This window comes from Culex quinquefasciatus, chromosome 2 (assembly GCF_015732765.1).
Source record: "Culex quinquefasciatus strain JHB chromosome 2, VPISU_Cqui_1.0_pri_paternal, whole genome shotgun sequence".
Classification (NCBI taxonomy): Eukaryota; Metazoa; Arthropoda; class Insecta; order Diptera; family Culicidae; genus Culex; species Culex quinquefasciatus.
The window spans coordinates 3,556,489-3,581,507 of NC_051862.1; the positions used below are offsets into that span (position 1 = coordinate 3,556,489).

The window sequence follows — 25,019 nt, forward strand, 5'->3', positions numbered from 1 at the left end:
ATTACTTTTTTTGATTATTTTTATGTGTACAGTGGTTTTTGAAACGTTTTCTCAGATCTTTTTCTGAAATAAATGTGTTTAAATGTCTGTTAGGTTTTTTGTTGTTTAAAGCCAAATTTGTTAACAAAACATATTTGTTTATGAAAAGTGAGCAAAATCCATCTTTTATTCATTATATCTATCATTAGACCTACACCATGAGCCAAAACATCAAATATCGGTTAAATTTGGTATAAAAATAACAGTTTGCCTATAGTGGACCCGGGTCCACAATCGGATTATGGACCCGGGTCCACTATAGGAAAAGGGGGTCCATAACAAGGCAAAAAAACTTTTTTTTCAAATGGTTATTTTTCTGCTCAAAAACAAATAAACTAATGAAACAAATAGTCAAAATTGTTCAAAAGACTTCAGTTGTCATTGTTTGCAGTGAAAAAAGTTTTAGCTTAACCCAAATGTAAAACGTATTCATGAGTAAATAAACACGGTTTAAAAAAAAAAAAAAAAAAAAAAAAAAAGGGTTATGAAAAAGTGCTTAAAATATTGAAAATTTGTGAAAAATGTGCTTCGGCTCAACTAGGGGGTCCACTAACTATCCTACATTTTTTTTTTGAAAAAAATACATGAGCACGAGCTACAAAATGCTTATAAAAACAAGTCAAAAACACTTTTCTCTTTTTCAAAAACTATTTCTCTCGATTTTTTTTCTAGTAAATGGCGGCGATTGTTTTTTTTATAGAGAATAGATTTTTTCGTAACTTTTAATAGCGGAAGCCGGAGTGCCATTGATAGCCGGGGTAAAATTTATAGGATGATTTTTTTTGCAAAATTTCAAATGAGAGTTAAATACAATCAGAATGGAATGCAATCATACTGAGTTTGGTAGAGAAGTATTCAAAGAGTAGTTTTCAACAAATTTATAAATGTTTTGAAAGTGTGTGATTACGATACCATTGATAAATAGGAGTATTTGAATACTCACAAAAAGTGAAGTTAATTTACAGAAAGAATATTTATCTAAAATTATTTTTTTAAATAACGAGGCTTAAGTTTTTTAAAACAGAATCCAAAATATCTTCAGTTTATAAGAACAATTTTTTTTAGTAAATTTGGAAAAAGTATTGAATTATGCTGCAAAATACATTTACGTTAGGTTCCTTAACCATAAATCAATTTGACTTTATTAATTCAATTTGCTCACCCTTAGGCTGTGATTTGCAAAATACACAGGGACTTTCAAAGTCCCCAGATTTTTAAATTAAGATTTAAACGAAACTTTTTTTGGTGCATTACATATTTTGCTTTTGTTTTAATACCTACAAGGACGTGGTTTGAGACCAGTCTAATACATGTTTTGAGAAAAGTCTTACCCCGATTCACGATATGCCATTCCATGTGAGATGATGGAGAGTGACTCATTTAGATGTTTTTTTTTTTTTAAAGAAGGTTTTCGTAATATTTTTAAGTTCATCAAGACAGATTATTAGCTAAAGCTTTGAACTGAAAAAGATGCACATTTTTTTCCAGTGTTCAAACCATTTATTAAAATTGACATCATTAACGTAATTCACGCTTATTTTCCTCCATAACCACCATAAAATCTGTTTGGATCGTAGGTTCTTTTTTTAGTTGGATGGGTTGATAAATTTGCTGGAAGAAGAATTAAAATTATTATTTTTGCATGTGTTACATTTGATTTCTTGTGACAAACAACCCATTTTTGGCGCATTCACAACTCATTGTCAAATTGTAACCTTATGAAATTGAATTATTTTTCAAAAAATGCACATGCATTTTTGTTTGATAATGATGGTTTGTGGTATAGGTTGTTTAAACATAATTGGAACATCATCTTGGGTTTTTACCGGTATATTTTTTTTACGATGACCTTCTTAAATTATAAAATAAGGAAAGGTCATTTTTTTCAAAATGTTTGAGTAGTTACTCAATTGTGTTTATAGTTAATCACAATTTTAAATTCAGCATTGAAAACATTGTTCCAAATTTGTATCTCCGATGGTTCAAATGCATTTCTTGGAATGCGTGCTTATTTTTTTCCTCCGCTAGAATAAAACTTGTTGGGATCATGGGTAGTTTTTTTATTTGGTTTCAAAGGTAAAGCTGAAAAAATGATTAGTGTTAGTTTTTGTTGTTTATTTTATTCAACATTATTTTCATTATTTTGTCATATATTAATAACAAAACTAAAAAAATCCATGTATTATAAAATTTCCAAAAGATGTAAAAAGTTACGAAGCATACCTGTTGTAAAACCAATCAGCAATATAACCACTCCAAATGCAATGAAAATTATGTTCTTTGCTATGATTTTCATGATAACGTTGGTCAATGAACTTCTAAACGATACTGTTACTTAGTGCTAACACACTCATTTAAATATTACCAAGTTTTCCATGCTTTGTGCATTTTATTTATTTCTATAAATCGATCTCCCTGGCAGAATCAATACAGCTTCGATTGCGCACATGTCGTCAATCAAACAAGAAACGGCTGTTCATCTCCGCCATGTTTGCACAGTGCATCATGCAGCTTCCACCCACAAGTTTCTCTGCAACTTGTCGTTGCTCAATCGAGAACCGCTTAGTTTCGCAAAAGAAATGCCTGCCTCTTTTTTTGTGCAACGTCAATTTCCAGCAAACCATCTCGCAAGATAAAATCGTCGAACAAAAATACAAAAATTACCTTATGATTGTTTTACGACCAGGCGCCTACTGCGATGACAGCAACCGGAGCAAGTCACGCACGTGCGTTTTCCGTCAATTTTTGCACGTACACAAACGCACGCAGTAGGCCACGCTTGATTTGCGAGATCGCTGAAACGTGTACGCGTGTGTGTTTGCACGGAGCGAGAAAAACCGGAAAGAAAAACAACCACAAATTCAACGAACGGCGGCGTCGATTGATTGCGACGAACCAACGAGGACGAATTCGACGAACGTGCCTTGGTCGGGAAAATCGTCGTTTCCGGTCCAGGCTTCCTCCCGCGCACACACGCACACGTATGTGATGACAGTTCTCGGAAATGTGAGTGTCGAAAATACACTTTTTATGGCCGTCGAACTCCGGCACGGAGGAAAAATTGACGACAAAGTCTCGTCTTGGCGACGTCGTCGTTGCTCATATTTACATTCATAACTAAATTACCGAGTGATTTGCTCGAGTTTTCCCTATTGTTCCCAAGGACCAAACCCGAGACCGAACCAAGGACACGATGCCGGCTTCGTTTTACGATTTATTCAAATTTTCCCATTTTCGTTTCTTGATCAAATTTATTACTTTTAAATTGGAAATTTCCTTGCGTTGTACGACTCTCGTTTTGGACGTCAACGATATATGTGTGTGTGTGGTGTTGGATCCAAGAAGGCGATGTCCCTTCCGGTGAGTTTCCTGAAAATCGGGCCAATCAACCGACGGAAAGAACCGGCCAAGTTTTGTTTTCTACTAGAAGAAATACACGTGTCATTTCCGGTGAATCTTTGTTTTGCGTTTATCTCAGTTTTTTTGTTGGAAGTCAACAATCTTTCTCACTCACGAGATTTGCTTATCTTCGGGTGACGCAGTAGGCTAGACAATGTTTATCTCTGCTTCTAATAATGATCAAAATTTAAAGAAAACTTAAAAAACTTAACATAAATATCTATTCAAACTAATCTCCACATTTTGCATCCAACACGCTGCAATTGTGCAAAGTTTGCCAACTTTCCAACGAATCATCTTTCCCAGAAGTATAACGAGTTTGAAAACTTATTTTTCACACACCTCCCTTCCCCCAACCCATCCTCCTTTTGTAATCAACAAGCTCCATTGTTTGGCTGTGTCACACACTTCCCGGAATCGAAATACACCAACAAAAAATAAATAAATAAAATAAAATAAATAATCCAAGACTTTTGTGTATTTGCAGTGTTGCGAACTTTGCGGAACCAAGCGAGGGTGTGCGTGTGTGTGTGAATGGATAGAAATTTTTCAGAATATCTCCGGCTCTCGGAGCAGCATCTCAGCTCCAGCATGTGTTGTGTACTTATGATTACGGGCTTATCAGTATGCAAACAAGCGGCGACATTATCTTCTTTTTTTCTTCTGTTTTGTTCCAATTGAGATTCTTTTTGGCGAATTTTGCGGGGTCCCGCTAGAGTTTGATTGCGGTTGAATGAGAATTTGGAAGCTGGATTTCCAAGAAGTTGGACAATAGTTCTTTCTTAAGAAATGTTTGAAATATCTTGAGAGATGAAGTGAAAATAACACTTCTAGAGTTTTTTTTAAAAAAAAGGTCCTATAAGCTATTGTGTATAGGACCTATTCAAAAAAAAAAAAACTTTAGACTTACATTACAGCCTTGTCATATGTTGGGATTCAAATGTCCTGAGTTCTTTGAAGAACTTCGAATATCCGAGTATTAAGATAGTTGAGGCTTCAGATAATTGAATGTGTACTATTTTTAATGAAAAAAAAATATTTGTTTTCTGGAAAAAAATTTCGCTATAATTTAGCTTGCTTTAAAATAATTATTAAAAACTAAGTTTTAGAGAAAAAAACTGTTTTAGTTTTGTTTGCAATCGCTGTCGTTTCATTTGTAACGTTTTTTAAAGAATAAAATATCAACATATTTCTGTGTTATTAAAGAATGCATTCTGTAACAAAAGAGTAAATTGAGGATTTCACGTTTCTTTGCGATATCAAATATGAATTGCTGCATGTTTCTGAAAATTTGCAAATGAAACCGTCGGGGTACCCAATATTTTAAATTTTTGAGACATAGATGCAATTTGGTATCCAGAAGCAATTACGATAAGTTTAGAAACATTTTCTTAAGAGTTTCCAAATAGGTTCATAGATTTTTCCAACGCAATACCCAATCCCTTTATTTAAATTTCGACATTCAAAATTCAAATGCAATAAAAAAAAACTTTTGTTGAAAGACATTTTCAGTTTGATTGAGAACATAACATATTACAGCCTCGTCAAAATTTCATTTCGAAAATTAAAACCCTTGTATTTATAATTTATTTTAATCAAAACTGACATTTCTGATCTGATATATGATTCCAAAAATGTTTCAAATGATCTGATTGAGTGTAGTCTAAGATGGCGGACAAAATGGCGACATTGGGATCCTGTCAAATTTTAAATTCTTATGTAACCAGCAGATCGAATTCAACTAGTTTTGAGTCGTTGAACTCAAATTTGATATCAATAGTTAATCCAGATCCGGAACCTTGTGATAATCGGAGTTCCGGATAGTTAAGTATGGATAGTAAAGCTAACTTTATGATGTCATTGAAATATAGTTTGCAAAGAAATATTTCACTATTCTTTGATAAAAAAAAACTGAAAATAAATATAAAATTTCATGAAATTGAAAGTAGCGCAATGTCATATTTAGCTTTCAATTTTCAGTATACTTTGTTCGAATATTTTTATTTGATCCGAATTTAAGATCATATTAATTAACTTTTGTTCAACGACTTTAGTTTTCTTGTTTCGTGATTTTCTTTCTTTGTTTTGAGTATTTTTATTTCCATTTTCCTGTCAGATTGAAGTGTTTCTTTAATAAAGTAAGATCACCAAATTCATAATTTAAAAAAAATCCAATGCTATTGCAGGCTAAATTTGATTAAAAATATGTTTCGTTTTTTATATATATTTTATTTAGTGCCGTTAAGAAATTTGTAATCCTCCGAGGTCATCCGAATTATGTTTTTGCTTTTTTTTTCAATCTAGCAGAAGCTTTGTGTGTTTTTGATTGATTTGGTTTCTTCAGCACAGTTTTAGGTATGGACGACTACTACACCGAAAAAAATGTGCACGGATTTTTGTGCTGATGTTTTAAATCACTTTTTATCACAAGGAGTTAATTATAAATAAAAAATATGTTCAGTTTTTTATCTTTTCAGAAATCTTAAAAAAGCTCCTGAAAAAAAAGTTAGAAACCATTTTAAACCTTTATGTAGTGGCTTTGTACTTAAATATTATAGCCAATATTAAGTACCTTTTGTGAAAAAAAACGCTGTTTTTGAATTTTAAGAAAAAAGTTACCAAAAAGCATTTCTTGATGATAATATTTCAAAATTATTTTTATTGAAAAAAGCAAAAAATGTTCCAAATTTTAATTTTGAAAATTTTTGTCCCTCGGCTCTAGTGATGGTCTAAAGGGGGCATTTTTTTTTAAATTAAAATTTAAAGCCTGATTTAAGAAATTTCCAGACAAAAAGTATCTTTAAATGCTCTCAACGTCATTACAGTTTCGCTATTATTAAAAATTCGCAAATTATCAATTTATTTATGATGTTTTATGGTCCCTAAATTTGTAAAACGATTAAAAAGGATTTATTTGATTTGAATGCATAAATAAGCGTTTTAAAATGCAGTGTGAATTATTAACAATCAATTTTATAAGATTTTTCAATGAATAGTTCTGTTTTAAACAATATTTTTTTGTTGCCTCCTCACTATTTGGAGCAATTTTGGAAAGGGTGCAAAAACTTTAAATAAAGTAAGCAATGGCCTTAAAAATATTTATTTTTTTTACATTTCCAAGTTTTTTAATTAACTTTTTTTCCAAAAAATCATAGCTGGATCGAAGATTTTTCAGCTATTCAAATTTTCAGAAAAGATGGCATTCAACGACCCCTAGAAAATTGACACAACATGATTTTCAAAATTGGCAAAATTTGCTTTTCCGTCCATAATTTTTTTCGGTATGACAACAACCCATAACTTTCAATATTTTCAAATTCTACTTGCCATTTTTCATGAACAGCTGGTCAAAATTATGATTCAAAATGGCTTCTTGGTACATATGAAAGGTATCCAAAAAGTTTCAGACTGATAAAAAAAATATAAAAGTTTATTTTTGAAAAAAGGCTAAGGCCGATGCAAATATTTTTCAAAGTTTTTGTCCCTCGGCTCTGGTCGGGGTCGAGGGGGGGCAAAAAAATTAAAAAATGTTAATTTTGATGTAACAAGCCATATTTTCAACATTTGCATGGAAAAAGTGTTTTAGAATGCATTTTACACTAATTCAGTTGTTTTGCAATCGTTAGTTTTAAAAAAAATGAAAATTTGACGAAAACAAAAAAGTTTGCAAAAAAAAAAACTTTTTGCGGTATTTAGCATCGATGATTTCCAAAACTTCAAAAGATTTATAAATCGACCCAAACATGCTAAAAATGATTCTAAACGCAGGGGAATGCATTTGAAATTGATTTCAGCCGATTGCACTTCAATTTCCATTGAACTTTTTAATTTTTTTGAAAAAATATTTGTTTTGCCCCCTGATTTTTCGGGCCAACTTTGAAGGGAGGGGAGACAAAAACTTTAAATAAAATTTGTACCAGCCTAATTACGTAAAAAAATTATCGGCTGGTTCCTCCAAGGTTTATAGCATTGTTATATTGTATTAAACTATCACAAGATATTGCATGATAAACAAATACCACAAGTTAGTTGAGGATCTGAAACTGGAACAATTATGCTTTAACATGTATGGTAATGAAATTACATATTAGAAAAAAAAATACGTAATTGTTAATCTTTAAACTAACCTACTTCAAGTCACACCAATCAAATCACCCCGCAGGAAATTGGCACCAACAAGAAATTGAGTCTTCAACGAAGAAAAAGTTAATTTTCTAATTTTTTAATTTAACGCTCCATGAAGACGACGCGCACTCGATAAAAAAAAACGCAACAACAAGCGCTCAAAAATTAATCAACTTTCACCCTGGGGCCACTTCTTCGCCCCGGCTCCCAAAAGCTGCGAGCTACTTTTCGAGGAGACAAATACATTTCCTCTGACCGTCCGGCGACTCGTGCCTAACGTGATTTTCTGGTTGGTTTGAATTTTCCTCGGAGGGAGGGAGGGCGGGTGGTTTCGAATGGCAAAGAGGCTTACAGTTTGAATATTTCTGTGGGGAAGGGAGATCCAGTCACAAAATCCTCATTGAAAACTACTTTACAGGAAACCGCACTCAACTGAACGCCACAAATCCTGGCCTCTTTTGGAGAATCTGCATGCAGTCAGTGCAGAATCATGTCTGCTCGTCGAAAATCCAATCACGGGTGAGATAATATGCACATGATGGCTGAGAAAAGGGGGAAAACCCCATTTTCAGGTCGGCTTTTGGGTGGCGAGGTTGAACACGTTGCACATTTTTGGAAGGGTTCTTCGAAAATTTATGCGGAAAACCGCAGAGCTGATACTTTACGATGGAGCGTCGGAGGTGATTTCTTACCAATAATAATGTTAGTTTTTGGGAAGGTGATGGCGGTGAACTGAGCCGAAATTGATACTGTCGAGGGTGTGGCTTACCTGGAAAAGTGAAAGGAAAAGATGGAGAGATTTAGAAGTGAGATATTGCGGTTGAATTATATGAAATATCATATTCATAGAATAATGAGCTTGAGAAAAACATTTTAAACTTTTAACTGTTGAAACTTGGAGAAATTTTCAAGAAATTACATTTTTTAAATACATTCCATGAAACCGTTCATTTACAAAGTTAATTTGAATTCAATCTTTCTTGAAGCTGCAAATCCCCCGGGAAATGAACTGATAATCCACACTGTCTCAAAAAAAAATCCCTGCTCTAATTGGATCCCCGGGGACAGTCTTCCCCTAGAGCAAAACGACAAAAAAATCGTCCCCCAAAATCGAAATACCCGCTCTTAATTTCACACCCTGATTTTGAACCACTTCACGGTAATGTCGCCAAATTGAATGCAGCCACACTTTCACCCAACAGAGCACCAGCTGGCACGTGTCCTTATTAGGGGACGTCAACTTTAGTGAGGTTGACTTATTTTCTTGTTGTTGGTGATGTGCAAAGACGGTTTGAATAATAGCAGAAATAACAATCTAAGTAGGCTTCTTATCAGATTTATGATGTTATAACCAAAAGTAAAGTCATAAAATGAAATTTTCTTAAAGTCTAGACAAAATGGCATCAAACGTTTGTGTAAACATCCGTTCATTCATAAGTTCAAATTTTACTAGTCAAAATTAAGTCTGACTTAAACATTCATGATGACTTAGCATTTTTTTTAAGGTTATGACCAGAAAAAATGTGTCAAAAAGGTATTCTTTTCACCACCAACGCCAAGCACTGCGTAGCCCATGTAATTAACCACGAGAAATAAAAACTTATCTCCCAGTGCAAACAAACCCTGATATCGCGCAAAAAATTTCGGCAACCCGTATAAAAGGCCATCCCCACCCGGGTCGCCTACTTTAATCGGTGAAAAAATCGCAACCTTCTTAGCCAGTTTCATTCTTCTACGTGGATCGGCAAAGTGAGAAAACCCCCGCAGCCTGCTGCGACCTAGGAGAAGAACGCAGCCAGGATGAGGTTGTACCTGCTGGTTGGGCTGCTGTTCTGCGGAATTTCGGCGTTGAACGCCGCCACCGGTACGCTGAATACCTAAATAAGTTCTGTCTAGATTAGTTAAGGTTGTCAAACAATGGCGCGCGAGTGAGTGAAGTGATGGTTCTTGGTGTGTTACAATTTTGTGGACGTTTTTCAGGAAAGTTGAATGCGTTTCAAGTTGGTGAAATTGGGTTTTAATTGGACATTTTTGTTTCGCACCTTTCAGACAAGGTGGTGTGCTACTACGGTTCTTGGGCGACTTACAGAACCTCGAGTGGAAAGTACGATGTCGAAGACATCAACCCTAGCTTGTGCACGCACATAATCTACACCTTTGTGGGATTGGACGGATCTACAAGTTTACTGAGAATTCTAGACTCGTACGCGGATATATCACTTCGTGAGTAGTTCTTTAGGTAGAATCTGTGTTCAGTGTATGATTTTGGATCTTTCCTCAGAGGGTTACAAACGCTTCGTAAACCTGAAGCAACGCAACCCAAATGTCAAGCTGTTGATCGCGATCGGAGGCTGGAACGAAGGATCTGCCACGTACTCCTCGATGGCGTCTACGGCGGTGACCCGTAAGGCGTTCATCGACTCCGTGGTGCACCACGTGAAGACGTACGGCTTCGATGGGTTCGACATTGACTGGGAATATCCGACGCTGCGCGGTGGAAGTCCTGACGACCGTGTCAACTTTATCAGCCTGTTGCAGGACATGCGCACGCGATTCGATAAGGAAGGTTTGTTGTTGACGATCGCGGTGGCAGCGACCAGCGACTACCATCGATCGGCTTACAACGTGCCCGAGATCAACAAGTACGTGGACTTTGTGAACCTGATGTCGTACGACTTGCACGCCTCTTGGGACGGTCAAACGGGGCACAACGCGCCACTTTACCCGGCCAGTTGGGAGGTGTCGTCCTCGTACCTGAATCAACTCAATGTGGTAAGATCGGAGGGGTTGATCGGTGTAGATCACTTGATCTGAACTTTCTCGTATTTATCTAGGACGCCTGCGTTCGAGGTTGGTTAGATTCCGGACTTGATCCCAATAAGCTGATCATGGGTATCCCAGCCTTCGGACACACTTTTACACTTGCTTCGACCTCCAGTACGGGAGTCGGCGTGCGTACGATCGGTGGAGGTAACGCTGGTCCGTACACCTTTGAAAGTGGAACTCTTTCATACCTGGAGATCTGCGAGCGATTCAAGGCTGGCGGCTACACGAAGTACTGGGATGACGTTCAGAAGGTGCCCTACGCTGTCAACGGTAACCAGTGGATCTCGTACGACGACGTGACTTCGATCGAACTCAAGGTGGCCTACGCCAAGAACAAGAAGCTCGGTGGAGTTATGGTTTGGTCGCTCGAATCGGACGACGATCGGAACCTGTGCGGTGGAGGACCACACACGATCGGCACCACCGTCTACAACGCGGTATTTGGATCATCGCCCCCACCTACATCACCAACGACCGTGACACCAGCGACGACCACTACGACCAAACCGGTGACAACCACCACAACGAAACCCGTGACTACAACAACAGCGAAACCAGCTGCCACAACTTCAACGCAGAAACCCGCGGTCACGACAACAACGCAGCAACCTGCTACCACAACAACCCCATCCGGAACGCTGATCTGTCCCTCGTCCGGCTTCAAGCGGGATCCCACCAATTGTGGAGCCTTCTACCAGTGCTATCCTGGACAGTAAGTTGACCTTTGATTCAGCAGATCCTCAACCTAATCAACTGATCTTCCTTTTAGGCCGGTCAACTACGCTTGGCGCTTGCTCTGCCAATCGGGATTGTACTTTGACGAGGCAAGCAGCACCTGCAACTGGAGCTTCCTGGTCAGCTGTTAATCCCCCCTCCTTAGTTTGTAACGAAACAGCTCACTGTACTACCTATAAGTTTTAGAATAAAGACTCCATGATTACCAACGACTCAGCAGCGTTTCACTTGATCAGTCGCTTAAAACTTAGAACCAACCAGCTAACGACCAACTCCTTCTTCCAGATAAGGTGTTCTGCTTCTACCTGGGCTCTGCCAAATACCGCGTCGGCAATGGCAGAGTCACGATCGGTGACCTCAACCCAACCCTCTGCACACATCTGGTATACCAGCACTACACGCTGTCGTTGGCCGGAGCCGTCCAGGACGTGGACACCAACGAGTTAAAGCAGCTGCTGGCTCTCAAAGCCTCGAACCCTTGGATGAAGGTGCTCGTTTCCGTGGGAGGACCAACCCTCAGCTCCAAGACAATGTCCGGCCTGGTGAAGAACATTACCCAGCGTCGACTCGTGGTCAAGAACCTCATAGCGCTGATCGTTAACAACGCCCTGGACGGACTGGACATTGCCTGGTTCTACCCCGTACTGCTGGGTGGCGAACCGGGTGATCGCGACCTGTTCGTCCAGCTACTCCTGGAACTCAACGTCCAACTCCGACCGGCGGGTAAACTCCTCACCATCTCCGTCGCTCCAACGAAGGACTTTTTCCCGTCCGCTTACAACGTGCCCGAGATCGACAAGTACGTAGACTACGTCAACGTGATGGCGTTCGATCTGCACGCGTCCTGGGACGGCCGTACCGGACTCAACTCACCCGTCTACCGCGCCTTGGAGGAAACCACCCGAGCGGAACGTGAACTCAACGTTGATTTCATCCTGACCGGGTGGACCACCGCCGGTATCGCGACCGACAAGATCATCCTGTGCGTTTCGGCCAACGGGCACAGCTACCGTCTGGCGGACCCGATCAACAACAAACTGAGGGATCGCTCGATCGGACCGGGAACGGAAGGACCGTACCTGGGCAAGCAGGGAGATCTGAGCTACCTGGAATCCTGTGAAAAGCTGAAAGCTGGAGGTTGGACCAAAGTTTGGGACGATCGTCAACAAGCCTATTACGCGTACAAAACGGACCAGTGGATCTCGTACGAAACCGTTGAATCGCTCACGCTGAAGATCGACCTGGCCAAATCGTACCAAGTCGGAGGGGTCGGAATGTGGAGCATGGAAGGGGACGACATCAGAAACGTCTGCGGTGGAGGCCACTGGCCGCTGATGATGCCACTCTACAGTAGCGTATATCCGGACGGTTGGAAGTTCCCCAACTCGGAAATCCCAACAACTACCAGCACCACCACGAAACCAACGACCACAACCACAACGACCACCGCGAAACCAACGACGACCACGAGCAGCCCAAATCCGCCGGGGGAGCTACCGAAATACTGTCCGACGAGTGGATTCGTGCGCGATCCGGTGGATTGTGCCACGTTCTATCGGTGCATTCCGGGCGCGAGTTTCTTGATACTGTCCAAGAGTACCTGCGGCGCTGGGACGTACTTTGATCCGAAGATTCTGACCTGCAACTGGGCGTCGTTTGTGCAGTGTTGAGGGAAATTGGTTAAACGAAATCTTATGTTTTGTAACTTGGTATAAAATTATATAAACATATTTATTACAATTCCAATTGATTACAATATATTCAAACCATACTAACACTAAGAATAAATGTTCAAAGAACAACAGATTATCTGTAGAACGTAACTGCCTAACAAAATACCTACCTAACGATACCAAATATTTTTTTTCTGAGATGCATGATTTATTTTTGTTACATGTGTAAGCTAATCTTATCAAACAAAGTATTTAATATAATAACCTGATAATTTCAAACTTTGTATTTTTCTTTTATATCAAAATTGACCAAATTGACAAAATTGACAAAATTGACAAAATTGACAAAATTGACAAAATTGACAAAATTGACAAAATTGACAAAATTGACAAAATTGACAAAATTGACAAAATTGACAAAATTGACAAAATTGACAAAATTGACAAAATTGACAAAATTAACAAAATTGACAAAATTGACAAAATTGACAAAATTGACAAAATTGACAAAATTGACAAAATTGACAAAATTGACAAAATTGACAAAATTGACAAAATTGACAAAATTGACAAAATTGACAAAATTGACAAAATTGACAAAATTGACAAAATTGACAAAATTGACAAAATTGACAAAATTGACAAAATTGACAAAATTGACAAAATTGACAAAATTGACAAAATTGACAGAATTGACAAAATTGACAATATGTTCTACCGATTGATAAAGGTCGTTTAGAAATTTCTACGAAAACACCAACTTTCAGAAAGGTCAGCGACATTTCAGCAAACAATAGACCACAGAAACGAAGAATTCTCCAACAACAACTACAACGACGGCGACAACAACACAAGCAATAAACATTTGACACATGGACTCGTTATCTGACCCGGGTCTTGGATGATGGATAATGACAGGGTTGCCAGTTTGGCATCTTCAATAAAATAAGTGTTGCCAAGTTTCATGATTTTTTTAATTTGATTTTCTCATGTGAATTTTAAGCGTAAAAAAATGAAAATTTAATGTTGAACGAAAATGAAAAAATCTGGCAACCCTGAATGTCGGTAAAGTGTTTTGGGTTTCACCACCCACGTACTTGGGAGGGAAGAGACGTATCGGAGTTGGGTAAACAACAATCGCTTTATCTCTCGTGCGGGATCTTCTTGTTCTTGACAGTCCAGTCCTCAAACACAGCCTCACGCAAGACACATCCCGGGGAAGATGTTGCAGTTTTCACCAGCATGGTTCTCACTGTCGTCTTCGTCTTTGTGGCACAAGACAGCGCAAATATTGACGAAGCAGATTAAATCTCGTTTTCGTATGATAGTTAATTTGATTGATATCAGCAGGAGGTAAACGAGACCCAGAACTTGTTTCCAGAGCGTTCAGGACCGAAGCCGAAAGTTTTTCGTCTTTTCATCAAGAAATGGAACATCAATCAGCAAAATAAATAATCTGAAAATTAAACAGAGATGATGATTTTGCTGTGTGCGAGCTCCTCATCCCTGAAAGGAAGAAAAAAGAACGACGACATCTTGAGACAATGAGACCAATCCCCGGGAACGGCAGGCCTCGGAGCCGGATTTCAGCGGAAGGACGGACGGAACATGGGACCGGATGCTGCGACTCGGGCGCGGTTGCCGACGCTGCAGGGTTCCAAGATGTTGTGATGTTGGATCAGAGTCGGGCAGAGATGGGTAGTAGCCTGGAGGACGCATTGGGGATGATGATGATGATTATTATTTCGCTATTTGTGGAAATTGTTTTCCATTTTGGAGGTTGAGATTTAAGACGAAGGTCCCTAGAATTACGCTGGTCTTATTTACAGCCTTTTTCTTGAAAAAAAAAATTAAAAGTGTCATGAAAACTCCAAATGTTCTTCAAACTAAAGGCTCCGCAACACGTCATTGTTCCCCAGGCAATAATTATTTCACCTTTAAAAAAAGAAAAAAAAAAAGTAAAAAAAGTAAAGTGCTTCTCTGCCAAATTAACTTTTACCAACTACCGTAACCATTCACTTTTTTTCGCTCCTCGAAAACCATTTTCCACACCTCATTCACCTGGCAGCTGACGTGGAAAACTTCTTCTAGTTTTCCCCCCCTCCCCTCCCTCTATTCCCACACTTCTGCGTTCGACACGTCGTCGTCGTCCGATCGTGAAAAGTGACTGCCCTAGTGAAAAAAATGGTATATCCTTTGACTTGTAATTTCCTGCGATGTCAGGAAAACGAAGTGCTGCGGAAAAACTTGGTTCCCTTACACCCACACACCCTTAGGGAAAGGGTTAATTGGGAGTGGCTTCGACTTCAAAGCATTCAATTCAAGGAAAACTTGTGGGTCGTGTGTGTGTGTGATGTGTGAAAGAGTCAGCTTGGCCTCAGCGTGTTAAAAGTCGCCTACTTTGATGGTCTTTGATGGTTGACTGCAGTCTGCGACGACGAACCGCCTACTTGGGGTGGAATATTTACATGTTGTAATTTTGTGACCGAAACTTAAGTTTCGTTTAAGGTAAGACGATTTCTTTTTTGATTGAGCAAATAAAACCTCGCTGGCTGGATTTATTTATGCAAATTTGCCCATTTCCGTCAATCTGGCTTCGGTCGCGCTGAAATTGATATTGACATTTTTGTTTGCTTCCCCAGCAAAAACAAACATCATTATGCGGATTCTTTTTTGCATTTCGCAGATCAAATATGGGTCATTCCACCTGAAGCGGAACACCATTTGAAAATTACCATCTCCGATTCTGCTCAAATTTGGCAGAGCTGTTAAGATTATCAAAACATGCAAAAATTCCGAATTTCATCCAAATCGGACCACCCCCTCCATTTTTGTACCCTCCCAAAAAATCGACTTTTTGGCGATTTTTGAGCGAAACCCCTGTCTTCAAACGACGATAACTCAGGAACCACAAATCTTAGAGGGTCGGTCTTAGACTCAATTTTGAAGGAAATTGGACGTAGAACCCATTTCCGTGATCAAAATTTAGATTAAAATATGTTTTCTACCTGTATTGCGCAATTGAAAACTTTAAATGGCCGTATCTCAAAACAGCCCTATTTATTTTTTAAATTTGACCTCACCATCGTATTCCCCGTCCGATTTTACATAAGAATCACTTATCGACAGAAAGGAATATTTTTCGTTCCAGAGATATCGAATTTTAAAGTTTTAAGTATTTGAAATTACCTATAATATCTACACTCACCGCATCTGCTAGAAGCACTCAGTCGTGCTGATCAATAATAACTACCTGGTGTTCTGTAAGATGAATTATTTTTTCAATTTTATACGATTTTGAGATAATCAATACCTTGAACAATCTATTTTTTGTTTAAGGAATATTTATTGGGTAATTTTTAATGCACTATTTTTACTGATCTCAGTGTCATTGAACCATAATAAGTAAAATTTGAACTTTTAATATTTATTTGCAAATGCTACAGAGTTTTTACAATACAATTTTCGAAAATTTATCATTATTCTATTATTTTCATATTTTTTCTAATTCCTCATTTCTTCCCACTTTCTCAAATTATTTCTTTTATTTCTTCTTTTATTTGAAACGAGAACAGCTGTAGTAGATGATATAATTCTCATGGGTTCTAGAGCTTTTGCCATGTGCGGTAGCGAAATAGTGCCATTCAGCAAAAACCCCAAATTCTGCCTTAGGGTTTGAAAGATTGATCATATTAAACCGATTTTTATAATGTGTTTCATCAGAATAATTGATGATTTTTTCAATTCTGGTACATTTAATTTCAAAAGCAATACCATATACTTCTGATACATGTGGATAGCAGCTGTATCGTCTTCCAAGATTTCGAAATGATTGACAAACAAAAAAAAGATTATTGTTCGGACGGTGTCGAAATGAACACAACTGAATAATAACACAACTAGATAATAAATCAGATTAATCGTTGTGATTTTCTTACCTTTTTCCAGTTTTATACTTTCCAGAAATCCTCCTCCTTAATCATGCTTCACGAGAGTTTTATTCATATTAATTCATAATTTTTAACACGACAATGTATCGTACACTTTTTCTTAAGTTACAAGATCAATTACAATTTCCTGCTAGCTCTGCGGGAATTCCATTCTGCCCTGTATTGCGTGTCGTTCTTGCTTTGTACTGTGGGCTAGCACACAAATTCACCGTATACAGCAGTTTCCTACAGTGGTGTACATTACATTTTTGCCTTATTTGCTAATGATTATTTGGGATGAAATCTTAATTCAATAAATAACCAGGTAGCAGTTATTGAACAGCGCTTCTGAGTGCTTCTAGCATATGCGGCGAATGAAGCTAATGTAGGTAATCTCAAAAACTAAAAACATTAAAAATCGATATCTCTGGAACGAAAAATATTCCTTTCTGTCGATAAGTGATTCTTATGTAAAATCGGACGGGGAATACGATGGTGAGGTCAAATTTAAAAAATAAATAGGGCTGTTTTGAGATACGGCCATTTAAAGTTTTCAATTGCGCAATACAGGTAGAAAACATATTTTAATCTAAACTTTGATCGCGGAAATGGATTCTACGTCCAATTTCCTTCAAAATTGAGTTTAAGACCGACCCTCTAAGATTTGTGGTTCCTGAGTTATCGTCGTTTGAAGACAGGGGTTTCGCTCAAAAATCGCCAAAAAGTCGATTTTTTGGGAGGGTACAAAAATGGAGGGGGTGGTCCGATTTGGATGAAATTCGGAATTTTTGCATGTTTTGATAATCTTAACAGCTCTGCCAAATTTGAGCAGAATCGGAGATGGTAATTTTCAAATTTGCATTTTTTCTTGCACACTTCAGGTGGAATGACCCATATTGGGAAATGAGAAAATTACCTTCGCTTTGGCACAGATTGCAGCAATAAATTTTTAGTGGCCGATGTAACCACATCAATTACATCATCTTCGGGAAATGCCAATCGTAAACCCAAATCCAAGTAGGCCAAAGAACTTTTGCGGAGAAGAAAATAAAATCCCGACTCTGTACTGAAATTGACACACCAAAGGGCAGCTGGAAATGCACGAAGGAACGAGGGAAAAACTTTCCTCGTCTGCCCTCCTCCCGTCATTCTGCTCCGTTTCTAATGAAGTCCCATAAAAATAGGATAAGTTAATATAAATTTATTGTTATCAGGAAAGTTTTTTGATTAAACGCAAACAGAGTGCACAACAGCAGCATCAGCGGCAAGATGATGGAGAATGAAGAAACAGGAAAACAGAACTCTGGGTGATTCTGGGTGCGGTTGTGAGGGAAAGTTTTTTTTTTCTTCTCCCGATTGAGAAATTGCAAAAGTTCGCGAAAGATGGAGTAACTTTTCGTCAGGGCGTAAAACTTGGATTTTTTTTTTTAAAACAAACGCAATTTTTTAAAATTCAAAAAAAATAAGTTAAAATTAAACTCTTTTCAAATGTCACCCTTTTTGACAGGCAATAAGGGAGCAATTCTCTGAGATTTCGGTCATTCGATTTTTTTTGCATTTTTTAATCCGGGTGAAACTTTTTTTGTGCCTTCGGTATGCCCAAAGAAGCCATTTTGCATCATTAGTTTGTCCATATAATTTTCCATACAAATTTGGCAGCTGTCCATACAAAAATGATATGTAAAAATTCAAAAATCTGTATCTTTTGAAGGAATTTTTTGATCGATTTGGTGTCTTCGGAAAAGTTGTAGGTATGGATATGGACTACACTGAAAAAAATGATACACGGTAAAAAAATTTTGGTGATTTTTTTATTTAACTTTTTGTCACAAAAACTTGATTTGCAAAAAAACACTATTTTTAATTTTTTTTTTATATGTTTTAGAGGACATAAAATGCCAACTTTTCAGAAATTTCCAGAATGGGCAAAATCTTTGACCGAGTTATGAATTTTGAATCAATACAGATTTTTTCAAAAAATCGAAATATTGGTCGCAAAAATTTTTCAACTTCATTTTTCGATGTAAAATCGAATTTGCAATTAAAAAGTACTTTAGTGAATTTTGATAAAGTGCATCGTTTTCAAGTTATAGCCATTTTTAGGTAACTTTTTTGAAAATAGTCGCAGTTTTTTCATTTTTTTAAATTAGTGCCCATGTTTGCCCACTTTTGAAAAAAATATTTTTGAAAAGCTGAGAAAATTCTCTATATTTTGCTCTATTGAACTTTGTTGATACGACCCATAGTTGCTGAGATATTGCCATGCAAAGGTTAAAAAACAGGAAAATTGATGTTTTCTAAGTCTTACCCAAACAACCCACCATTTTCTAATGTCGATATCTCAGCAACTATAAATCCGATTCACAATGTTAAAATATGAAACATTCGTAAAATTTTCCGATCTATTCGAAAAAAATATTTTCAAAAATTTAAAATCAAGACTAACATTTCAAATGGGCGTATTATTGAATGTTTGGCCCGTTTGAAATGTTAGTCTTGATTTTAAATTTCTGAAAACATTTTTTTTCGAAAAGATCGGAAAATTTCACGAATGTTTCATATTTTAACATTGTGAATCGGATTTGTAGTTGCTGAGATATCGACATTAGAAAATGGTGGGTTGTTTGGGTAAGACTTAGGAAACATCAATTTTCCTGTTTTTTAACCTTTGCATGGCAATATCTCAGCAACTATGGGTCGTATCAACAAAGTTCAATAGAGCAAAATATAGAGAATTTTTTCTCAGCTTTTCAAAAATATTTTTTTCAAAAGTGGGCAAACATGGGCACTAATTTAAAAAAATGAAAAACTGCGACTATTTTCAAAAAAGTCACTTAAATATGAATTTAACTTGAAAACGGTGCACTTTATCAAAATTTCACTAAAGTACTTTTTGATTGCAAATTCGATTTTACATCGAAAAATGAAGTTGAAAAATTTTTGCGACCAATATTTCGATTTTTTGAAAAAATCTGTATTGATTAAAAAATTCATAACTCGGTCAATGATTTTTTGCCCATTCTGAAAATTTCTGAAAAGTAGGCATTTTATGTCCTCTAAAACATATCAAAAAATAAAAAAAAATTAAAAATAGTGTTTTTTTGCAAATCAAGTTTTTGTGACAAAAAGATAAATAAAAAATCACCAAAATTTTTTTTACCGTGTATCATTTTTTTTCAGTGTAGTCCATATCCATACCTACAACTTTGCCGAAGACACCAAATCGATCAAAAAATTCCTTCAAAAGATACAGATTTTTGAATTTTTACATATCATTTTTGTATGGACAGCTGCCAAATTTGCATGGAAAATTATATGGACAAACTAATGATGCAAAATGGCTTCTTTGGGCATACCGAAGGCACCAAAAAAGTTTCAGCCGGATTAAAAAATACAAAAATTAAAATTAAAGAAAAAAGACCGATTCCGTAGAGAACTGCTCAAGGCGGAAATGGTCGAGAAAAGTATATCAACCACTAACCTTGACTAACTTAGAAGCAGCTGTACGAATATCGGCTGGTAAGGTAATCAAAGCATCGCAGTATGCCAAACTACGATAAGGGAAAGTATTTATTGAGTTGGAACAATTCCATTGAAGCAAGGCCTACTGCTTATCTCAGTTATTTTGTCAATTTTGTCAATTTTGTCAATTTTGTCAATTTTGTTAATTTTGTTAATTTTGTCAATTTTGTCAATTTTGTCAATTTAGAGAAATTTGTTAGTTTTTGCCGAAATTTTGTCAATTATTTGAATTCTCACGTTTTAGTATAGGTGGTTTTTCAAGGGTTAATTAAGAAAAATTACATTGGAATTAAATTGACATCTTGGAAAACTTTTTTTTGTGATTCGTTATTTGAGCACATTTTTTAACATAACATGAAATAGTGAGAGATTTGATCTCTAAAAAATACCCACACGAAACAACCCTGCTGGCAAAGCATCCCTTCAAACACCCTTTCCACTGTGACAAAAAATCGCAATCAAGTTCCTCTCCCCAGCTCAAGTGTTGATTGGCCCTGACCGGAGGCCTTTTTCTTCGTTTTGGTCCTTTTGTGTGAGCCACAAGGTTGTACATCAGGATTCTACAGTAACTCCCGGCAAAAGTTGCCCTCAAAATTTCGACGTCCACAAAAGGCACACTGTGACTGTTGCGATAACATTGTTACAGACCCCCCTTCCCCCCTCTTCTTTTTAGGAGGGTTCATTTGCGGGTTGGAAAAAGGTTTTTCCTGCTCTTTTCATTGTTTTTCGTCGTCCTCGTCACCGTGCCGGTTTGTTGTTAGTTACTTGAGTTCACAGGATATCCTCATTTGTAGTTGGGTCCTGGTCGTTTCACCTACTCTGCAAGAGGTCTCTGCACCTCTTCTTAAGTCTGGCTAATCACCATCGCAGACGATGACGACGACGAGGTTCTTTGCTTTGTGTAAGCACTCTGTCTCAAAAGTCAGACTTCAAAAAGTCATGTGTGAACGACCGCATTTCGTCCCACTCTGGAAGATTTCTTTGACAGATGGCAGTGTTGGAAGATTTTCGCATTTTCAACTTTAAATAGCCTTAAGTTAGGGTATCCAAAATCGCATTACAAATTGCACTGCGGGTTTGCATATTTAAAGGCGAATTAATATAATTTTGAGTAAATTTGGCAACACTGCCAAACATATTAAAACACACAAAAAGCTCTCTCTGGAATAGTTTGACACATGAAAGGATTTGTTTTTTCCTTCTCAAAAAGAAGCACAAACATTGAGAAAAGAAGCTAGTTTCACTACCTTAACCAGCAGCAAACACAACTCCGGTGCAATGAAACGGAATTCCACTAACCCCTGGAAGAGAGGAACAATGGAGCACCACACTGTGGGACAAGAAATCCTGAATGCTGCTTCGGAATGCGGAACACCGGGTTCTTTCGTTGAAAGAAGTCACAAGGTTGTAATTTATTTGACTTTTCCCTTCGTTGCACATTCATTCATTGCCGGGCTTGTATTTGTGCATCAACAAGTTCGGCTTACACACATACATACACCCGTACATAAATCAACCTTTCGTTAGTTGTAAAAACGTTTTGAAAAGTGTAATTATTCATCCTGGAAGGAGCTTTATTCAGAGTGGTTTTGTGTGTTAAAAGTTCGTTTCTTTGGGGTGCTTCTCGATTGCGGACGCAGACATCGAAGCAGGCTGAAGTCTTTGTTAAGTTAGTTTAAGTAAGTGCAATCAGTCTATTTTGTCAACTCTGTCAATCCGTCAACAATTTCTGATCTAGTTCCTTTAAAGCACTTCTCGATTACGGACGTAGGCGTCAAGGTACCATTTAAAGTTATAGCGTTAGTTCCAGATCCAAGGTAAGTCCAAGTGCACGAGTTTCCAGCAAAGGTAAGTATAAGAAGTGCTATCAATTCTGTCAATTCTGTCAACTCTGTCAATCTGTCAATCTCTAACCGCAAGTCGGACTTCATTACTGTCAAGTGGAATTCCGCTCACGTGGTGCTCCTGAGCGACGTAACGACGTGTGCGCCTTTTTCCAGCATCATAAGCCGATTATGTTGAGGTTTTTAATTACATTATTGAAAAACAGAGCGCCGGTGCCGCACCTTCGAGCTTCTTTTCGAATAGATGTATATTTACGGGCGAATGTAATTGCAGATAAGGAAGTTGGAATTTTAATTAGTGCCAAAACGGATCATCGCTTTCTTGCCTGGTTGGTTGGTTGGTTCCGAAGCTTTTGGAGCAAGACAAAGTTTTTCCCCCCTCCCCACCCTTCTCTCAGAGCTAGTGGAGATCCAACGACGAAGTGATGCCATCCAGGAGAGATCTTGATATGTCATCACTTCCAGGAGTGCTCCCTCTACTCCCTGTCTCCAATGAGGGAGAGATTTTTGGGAAATGTGCCAAGCCAGACTCGGCGACACTCACTTTGTGTGTTTGTGTGTGTGGAGCGATATTTTAATTTACACGGCTTGTTGCAAACACTTAATCACCTATGCAAATTTGACAGTCGGGAAGTAATTTATTACGGTTTCATTTCGTCGTCGTCGTCGGTGACAGTTTCAGGGGGTGAGAGTTGACTGGCAGCACTGATGTGTGTGCGAGCGTGGTTTGATATGGGGAGATGAATTGGATTTTGAAAAGGTAGTTTGACGCTGGTGAACATTACAAGTTAAATCATAAAATTTAGTAAAAAATATTAGAATTTCAATCATAATCAAACAAAATTATACAAACGTGCCTTTCAATTCTGAGAAAGAACATCATACTCGTTGTGAATCACGCACTGATTATTTTGGGGATTCTCCTTAATCCACTTGAATGACTCAAGCTCGACAGAACGCAGCATCTTGCGAAAGGTTATCAACTTTGTTCTTTCTTTAGCGCTGCATATAAAACGAACGATTTGAGCATAAATGCTCAGTTTAATTCTGATTGTTGGCTTTGTGAGTCGTTTTAATCATTTAATTCGCAATGAAAGAACTGATTGCGTAAGTATCTTATTTTAATCATCTTGTTTAGTCTCAATCCATTACATTTTGAATATTTTTAGCTGTTTGATGTGCCTGTTAGCACTCGTGGCAGCCGATCCAACGTGTAGTTGCCACTCAGTTATCGAAACTAATTCTTGGCCTTGGGGTGACAACATCGTAACCAACTGGAATCGTGTAACAATCGGGGATTCAATCACCGGCAGTTGTGATGAAGATCCTGCGGTTCTATTTGAAAATGTAACCACCTTCAAGATTACCGATCCTTTGGCGTACTGTGAAAAGCAATTACCAATCCTAGAACCACCAGTTCAACACATGTGGATTAGGAATTCCAACTTTGGTCGATTGGCTCCTAATCCAAAGGTGGCAGTGTTGCGAATCTCTGACACCAATTTTATCAAGTTGATCTTCGACAAGACTGTCAATTACCAAACGCAGAGAATCTACCTGAAGAACGTTCCGTTGGATGCGATTCCGAGGAACTTGAACGCAATGCAGAACTTGGTGTCATTCGTGGCTAAGGAAATTCCACTTCAAAAGTTCAACTTAAGCCAGTTCAATGGACTCAACAAGCTTCAACGCATCACCATCAGCAACAACTTAACCTCGATCGCGATCGGCGCAGTCGACCTACCAGCACTGATCTCCCTAAACTTCCACTCCAACCAAATCCAAAAGGTTCCCCGAGACATCTCAACCCTCAAATCCCTCGAAATGCTAAACTTTTGCTTCAACAAAATCACCCACCTGGATATGAGCGTCTTCAACGGACTGGACTTCCTCCAAGATCTCAAAATAAGCCACAACCCCCTGCTGATCATCAATTCACCCGTCAATCTCCCAGCATTGCAGCACCTGCACCTGCAGCACAGCCATCTGGAGCGGCTGGACGTGGCACTGTGGCACATGCCAAAACTAGCATCGATGAACCTCAACTGGAATAACCTTACGCAGGTGACTAATTTGCAGGGACAATTCCCGAAGGGGATGGTCGTGTATGCCGCTGGAAATGAGTGGAACTGCACGTGGTTGAACGAGGCCGCGAAAGTTGTGGTGATCGATCAGCAGGGTCGTCCACGGTGTTAGAATCTGGCAGAGTTTGTTCTATAACGGAATTGGATTGAATTGTATCGTACACAGAAAAAAATTGTGTAAATTTGGAAGCTTTAATTTTGGAAGGTTGAATATTACCTCTTTTATGATGTAATTTTACCTCAATTAAGACTGAAAAAGTGACATTACACCAGAAAAGTGGTAAAAATACACATTTTCAGAGGTAAAATTACACATTTTTTCTGACATAAAAGATGTACCCCTTCCCAGATGTAATATTACCATGATTTTTTTTTTCTGTGTAAAAATAATCATGCAATAAATAAATGAAAAATAATAATTTCAAACTCAATCTATAACAAAACTCCACAACAAATATCCTCAACTTTATCTCTCAGGTGCTCGATTTCCACCCGATTTTCCCACGGTCCATAATCCGCCCAAATCCGCAGTAGGCGCTGAATCGTTGATGAGGTACCCTCCCGCCCGACCATCGCACCTGTCAAAACAAAAAACGGCCTACTTTGCCCAAACCATTTTTCAGCGCGCCTCGACGGCCCCAAAATCAATGTAAATGATAAATGCGTCCGCGCCCGCGTGCTTCCTAAGAAATTCATCAGTTCCGTTTAGCCTAAGCCGCGGCGCCCGGTGCCAAATCCTTTCCCTATAAAAAAAACCTCCTTCCAAGTACGGTGACAAGTTCGGGCTTAACCTCGATGTCGCGTAAAATCACTCTCGGAAAAGCGGATTTTAAATATTCAAAC

The 25,019-nt window shown here is 38.0% G+C and overlaps 2 protein-coding genes across 2 annotated transcripts; both read left to right on the forward strand.

The window, feature by feature from the left end:
* The first annotated feature begins 9,254 nt into the window (after positions 1–9,254).
* LOC6053577 (probable chitinase 10) lies at positions 9,255–12,794 on the forward strand. The gene is made up of 6 exons (XM_038256056.1): positions 9,255–9,427; positions 9,613–9,786; positions 9,845–10,335; positions 10,398–11,101; positions 11,159–11,253; positions 11,410–12,794. Exons 1-6 carry the CDS (start codon positions 9,364–9,366, stop codon positions 12,792–12,794), a joined length of 2,913 nt encoding a protein of 970 aa, XP_038111984.1. The 5' UTR covers positions 9,255–9,363.
* A 10,723-nt stretch (positions 12,795–23,517) lies between these two features.
* On the forward strand, positions 23,518–24,288 carry LOC6051225 (ras suppressor protein 1). The gene has a single exon (XM_001867665.2). The coding sequence runs from the start codon at positions 23,518–23,520 to the stop codon at positions 24,286–24,288; it is 771 nt and encodes a 256-aa protein (XP_001867700.2).
* Positions 24,289–25,019: the final 731 nt, after the last annotated feature.